The 6,000-nt window shown below is 46.8% G+C and overlaps 1 protein-coding gene across 2 annotated transcripts in view; it reads right to left on the bottom strand.

Moving 5' to 3' along the window:
• Positions 1-1,592: 1,592 nt before the first annotated feature.
• Positions 1,593-6,000, bottom strand: part of NGF (nerve growth factor) — a 51,951-nt gene continuing 47,543 nt past the window's right edge. Inside the window, exons 1-2 of one of the 2 annotated variants that reach the window (XM_037815120.1) lie at positions 5,558-5,675; positions 1,593-2,430 (exon numbers count right to left, since the gene is read on the bottom strand). In XM_037815120.1, coding sequence (XP_037671048.1) covers positions 1,693-2,418 — 726 coding nt within the window. In that variant the 5' untranslated portion in view covers positions 2,419-2,430; positions 5,558-5,675 and the 3' untranslated portion in view covers positions 1,593-1,692. Of the gene's footprint in view, positions 2,431-5,557; positions 5,676-6,000 lie in introns of those variants that run through there. The other variant, XM_037815127.1, reaches the window with a different exon arrangement.

The raw sequence follows: 6,000 nt of genomic DNA, 5'->3' as shown, positions 1-6,000 counted from the left end.
GGTCAGTGGGAGGGCTCCTTCCCCACGGCCTTTATCTAACCAAATATCTCAGCACAGAATGTTCTGGTTGGTGTTTCTTGAGCATAAATCTTTATTCCAACTGCAGGAGCCTTGATAGAAAAAGCAGGGCACATTTCACCATGCTTTTACCCTAATCAAATGTCTCTCATGCCAAAGCTCTCTACATTTCTAATTTGCCCTATTTGGAATGGGTGGGGGTGGGGAGGGACAGTAAAAGTTGCAGAGGGAATGAATACGACCATTTGCTTTTTATCGGAGGGACAATTTGGGCCTGTTCTCATAAAAACCAGAGTAGGCATTTCACCCTTGGGGGAGGGGGGCTGAGGAAGCAAAATTTCCATGTCAGTGTAAGTGCCCTGTTTGGGGAGAAAACTGTGGCTTCAGGAAAAATACAAAATGAAAGTTTCAGGGAGAGGCAGCAGTCTGAGGCTGGGTAGAGCCCAGCTCCTGACTGCGCCGGGAAGCTCTCTGTTACTTTTGTTTCTCTTTAAGACGCTCTTGATGTAGTAAGTATTGATGAGCTCATTTAAAAAAGAAAATAAAAAACACTATGAAAGGTGTTGGATTTCTTGGAGACAGGGGGATGCTGGTGAAGATGAGATCACACCCCCTTTCCTCGTTCTTTCTCTCTCTCCTGTTTGTTTTCCCCTCAGCCAGGGAGGAAACCCAGGTCCTGGTAGAGCAGGTGGCCAGTGCCCGTGGTTCCCTTTTCACAAGGCCCACCTCTCCTCCGTGTCTTCCCCTTGTTTATTAGTGTGGATTCTCACTCCATTGTTCTGTCTTTTCTCTCAGCCTCTTCTCTAGAGATCCCATGGCCCGGGCCAACTTTCGTCACTTGTGGAAATCACCCAGTTAGGAATAAAAAAAAAAGTTTTCAAAAGTTCTTTCCCAACAGGCCATTGGAAGTCGCTGTTAGTGGGTGGCAAGAGTGTTGGAGGCCCTGAGGTTTTCTCCGGGTAATGAGTCTTTCTGCAGGAAGCCACTGGAGGAGAACTTGAGGACCAGCCATTTAGTTCTAAGGCAATCTCAACATGAAATCAGATCTACCGTGACAGGTCTCATGAGATTATTTTGTTACAACTCTTTCAGACAGCTTTTCAGCAAAAAGCAGACCTCCCCCCTGAAAACCAGCTAGCTGCACAGGTCTTTGGGGGCAAGTCTCCTCCCCTCTATGTAAGTCCCTGCAGGACCGAGCCTGGGCTTTTCTGAGGTCAGGAGCAGCCTGGCGCCCAGCAGTGATCTGCCTTCTGAGGGGGCTCCGTGAACTTCCCCCAGTGAAGCAATCAAGACTTGTGGATCCAGGCTGTGGGGCACTAATCCAAGGATTAGGAAGCTCTGGCTCTGGAATGCAGAACAAAGTTGCATGCCGGCAGACTTCCCTTCCTAATCATGCCTAGTTTAGGCTAATATCTGAAACCAGTTTGCCTTCCCTGAAGTTGCAGCACTGGCTGGGGGCAGGATGACTGAGATACTGAGAGTAATGAGAGAAGGGCCAGCACACGGGATGCTTCCAAAAATTTAATAAATAATGATTTTTTAAAACTGTATAAACTATAAATTATCATGCAGTCCTTATAATTTAAAATAATTTACAGGTTGAGGTAGGGAGGGGCCCAGTAGAGGGTGGGGGGGGTCAGTGGAAGGTGGGGGGAATTGGGGGTCTCCCGCAGGTCAGGTTCTTCTCCCAGTCTTCCTGCTGAGCACACACACGCAGGCCGTGTCGATCCGGATAAACCGCCAGGCAGCCTGCTTGCCCTCCTTGGTCAGCGCCTTGACAAAGGTGTGAGTCGTGGTACAATACGAGTTCCAGTGCTTCGAGTCAATGCCCCTGCACCCGCCGTCGACGGGATTGGGGTCCCGGCACTTGGTCTCAAAAAAGTACTGTTTGAATACACTGTTGTTAATGTTCACTTCCCCCAACACCATCACCTCCTTGCCCTTGATGTCTGTGGCGGTGGTCTTATCCCCAACCCACACGCTGACACTGTCACACACTGAGAACTCCCCCCTGTGGAAAACGGGGTGGGACGAGGACCGCTTGCTCCTGTGAGTCCTGTTGAAGGGGGCTGCACCACCGTTCTCCAAGTCCAGATCCTGAGCATCCACGGCGACAGGTGGGGGCTGGGTGCTAAACAGCACCCGGGGTGAACGCAGCCGCCGCTTCTTAAAGAGTTTGGGGTCCACAGTGATGTTGCGGGTCTGCCCTGCCACCCTGGCAGCTATCGCCCCAGGCGGGGCGCTGTGGGCTCTGCGGAGGGCTGTGTCAAGGGAATGCTGAAGCTTAGTCCAGTGGGCTTGAGGGATGGCTTGTCCTGCTGGGACATTGCTCTCTGCCTGGGGTTCTGCCTGTATACCGATCAGAAAAGCTGTGATCAGAGCGTAGAACAACATGGACATTACGCTATGCACCTGGAATGAAACAGAAACGAGGATTATTACATGGAGGACTAAGTATTGCAAAAAGTCGCCTTTTCCTGGTTCCATCAGAGTTGATTGCCAAGAGGATCAGGTAGAAGTTTCGTCTGGTAGTCTATAGGTAAGGTGCCCCTAGAATTTATCATTCAAATGGGGACAGTTTTGAGAGTGAAAAGGGGTGCTGGCGGTGATTACACTGGGACAAAGGGCATAAACTAGAGCTGACAGACAAATTGGGATACATGGTTACCCCACCTACAGGGTGACTTTTTCCAAGGAAGGACAGAGCCACTGAAATTCTGCCCAATTGCATGGCATGAACTTGGGACATCACTTATAAATCATTTGAGTTCCTGCGCTGCCAGCTTGTGGTGGCATTGGAGGGAGTGGTATGTGTGCATGTGTATACTGGGCAGGTAGATGGAAGGCGTTGACAGCTTTCCCTAGAACTTGTGTCCTGGATGTGACAGTGCCTGCTGGTCCTGCCCAATGGCTTTGATGCCCCTGGGATGGCACTGGGATAGGCTGCTCATAGGACCCATTTCAAAGTATCGGCATCGAATAGTACCTCTACAGACCACAGTACTCTGAGATCTGGTGACTCCAAACCCTTGTTGTGAATCTGCAGAGAATCATCTTTGGCACACAAAAAAAATCCCTGTGGCTCTGGGTCCATCTCAGAGCTTCCATCTACTCAGCCATCACATAAAAGCATGATACTGATAATTATTCCTGTTTGTGTGATGTTTTTAAGTGTTTCAGATATGTTCTAATTTCACATTAGTCTGTGAGTTAGGTTAGGATTTATCAGCTCTCTTTCACATTCAAGGAAACTGAGCCACAGAAAATTAACTGACAGGTCTCAAGTCACAAATAAAAACTGGACCAGAAACAGAATCCAGAGTTGACTCCTTACTAAGAGAGTCCGTCATTCCATCTCTCCCTCCCTCCCTTTCTCTTTCATTCTTAAATATGCCTTTTCTTGTTATGATTTGTTCTCATGTGAGTACAGAACAAATGGCATGAATCTATCCATCCCTCAGGGGAAGTGCAAGGCTCTTTTGAACATGTGGACAGCCCCTGATGCTGCACTGCAGTTACCCATCAGCGACCATCCCCTGGGGCAACTAATTGTGGAATTAGCTCGGCCCTGGAGGTCTTTCACCTGCTTCTGGTGAGCTCCTATTCACACATGCAGACTTGTACCAAATGCCACCTTCTATGTGAAGCTTCCCCTGATCTTCTTGGTAGGGTTAAAGGCATCCAGAGGGTGCTCTCCAAACTTCCAATTCTATCTCTTCTCCCATCTCTCCTCACTCACACAGGTATTCTACTCCTTATCTATCCATCCAGACTGGCTCAGATACCACCTACTCCTGGAGGCCTTCTCAAATCATCCCAGTTAAAAGTAATTTTTTTTCCATTCTAAATTCCAGAATACTATATTTATGCACACATGCGTGTGTGTGTTCTCTACTGCTAAATCAGTATAATGAAAAAACTCCACTGGATCTGGGGTTAGAAAAACTTGTTTCAATTCCTAGCTTGGCTACTTATTAGCAGAGAGAAGCCACCTAATCCCTCTGAGCCTTTTCCTCATTGATAAAAGGGAGACAATAAACACTAGTTCACAGAGTTGTTGTTAGGATTAAATGGGTGTTCAAGATGGTCAGTCAAGGACTTTGTCTTCTTCAGTTCCACTGCTGAAGCACACTCCACTATTGCTGAGGACACTCCATCCATGCATTTTCATAGCACATTGTCTTATCTCTATCAGACTTCTTCCAAGGCATTGCAATTATTTGAGTCTACCAGTCTATTAGTTGTAAGGTCCTGGATGGCAGAGCCATGTCTCATCCCCCTGTATAGCTAGTTATACCATCCTTCAGCATGTACCTCCCTTGTCTTCCCTGGTGGTTTGTGCATTACCCTATCACTCCCCATAGTGTGTGGTTAATCATTTATGCATCTATTTCCCTGAGAGCTCTTTGGAAGCTGTGCCATTTGCATTTTAATATTTCTGGGACCATGTGCTGTACCCGGCAAGTAGCAGGTCCTCAAAAAATATAAGGATAATGACCAAAAGAGTAGACAGTGGATGGCCAGAGAAACTCACCACTTGACTTCTTTCCACCATGGTGCATGGTTTCTTTTGGACTTTGTGCATATGAGCACATGCTGTTTTCCCAATCTGGTTTAAAGTAATGTATTCTTCTCGATACTATGCTTTTATTTAGCTGGAAATCGGCAGCTCTTTGGGGGCATACCAAGAAGGAAACCACCAAATTCTTTTCTCTTTGGTTTCTTTGAAAAATGATTGTGTTTCCTTCAGTTCTCCAGCATTCCCTCCAGTGTCAGCCAGCCCTGCAGAGGAGGTGGTGGCACGTCTGGGCTTCTGACCACCATCCGTTCTGTTGGCTGATGGTCGCACAGATAAATGTCCAGCCAACTCCTAGAGAACTGATTATTCAGTTGGCAGTTAACTCAAGCCTTTTACTTTTGTTCCTTCTCTTGTTTCGTTTCTTTCTTCTCAGTACCATGATCTCTCTTTCAGAGGGTAGGTGAAAGGGGAAAAAACAAAACTGAAATTCATCCCTTTATGTCCAAATTAGTAACACTTGTTAGAATTTGCATAGGAAGAGGAAAAAATTGATTAAAATCTACAGTTTTTATGGAATTTATGGTCCATACTGCTCCTTATTCCCCATTACCGGAAGTTCAAATGTCATTTCATAGTCTCACCTTTGATGAGCTCACCTTCCTCTAGGGAGTCAACTGACATTTCTGTGTGATTGATACCCCGATCTGGATTTCTAGCCCAATAGCTCTTTTAAAAGCCAGTTCTGAACCTCCAGCTTCCAGAAAGGCAACGCTCCATGGACACTGGATTTTAAATGCAAGATATCTAAAATAAAAATTTTCAGACTCATAATCATTATGATCATCATCTCCCCCTCTTCCTCCTCTTTCTTGAACCCCAGCAGCCCCATTTTGGACCCAACTGATAATTTACAAAGTAGATCTACAGCTACTATCTCTTTTGATAATCTTTTCCCATCCTCCTAAACTGCTTCTCTGCATTTTCCTTTACTGTTAATGGAACCATTATTCCTTCACTCACCAGTACCAAACTTCAGACCATCACTGTATTCTGCACTTTGCACTTTCCCTTGTGCCCTTCATCCAGTCATCCATCCACCCTTTGTGGTTCTGCAGCTGTAGCATCTCTTGGAGCTGTACTTTCCTTTCCATTCTCCCCTCTTTGCCCTAGTTCAGGTCATGGGAATAGCCTCCTAGCTGATGCCCTGGACCCTCATCTCTCTTTTTCCAATGCCTACTACTCCTGGCAGCCCACTTTAGCTTCTTAAAGCACTGCTCTGATCACATTTCCCTGTTCAAAGGAGCCAGTGGTGAGTCCATTGCCTAGTGACTCAGTACGGAATCCTCATGGAGGCAATCAGGCTCTGCTCCCCTTCTCCTCCCTCTCCTCCCCTCACATATTTTGCATTCCAGGCAAACAGAACTCCTCAAGGGAAGTTCCTGCTCTGTGCTTCCACCCCACTG

The sequence above is a fragment of the Choloepus didactylus genome, chromosome 2 (assembly GCF_015220235.1).
Source record: "Choloepus didactylus isolate mChoDid1 chromosome 2, mChoDid1.pri, whole genome shotgun sequence".
Lineage (NCBI taxonomy): Eukaryota > Metazoa > Chordata > Mammalia > Pilosa > Megalonychidae > Choloepus > Choloepus didactylus.
Note: the sequence above shows the minus strand (reverse complement) of the source record. Positions and strands in the feature narration are given on the sequence as shown.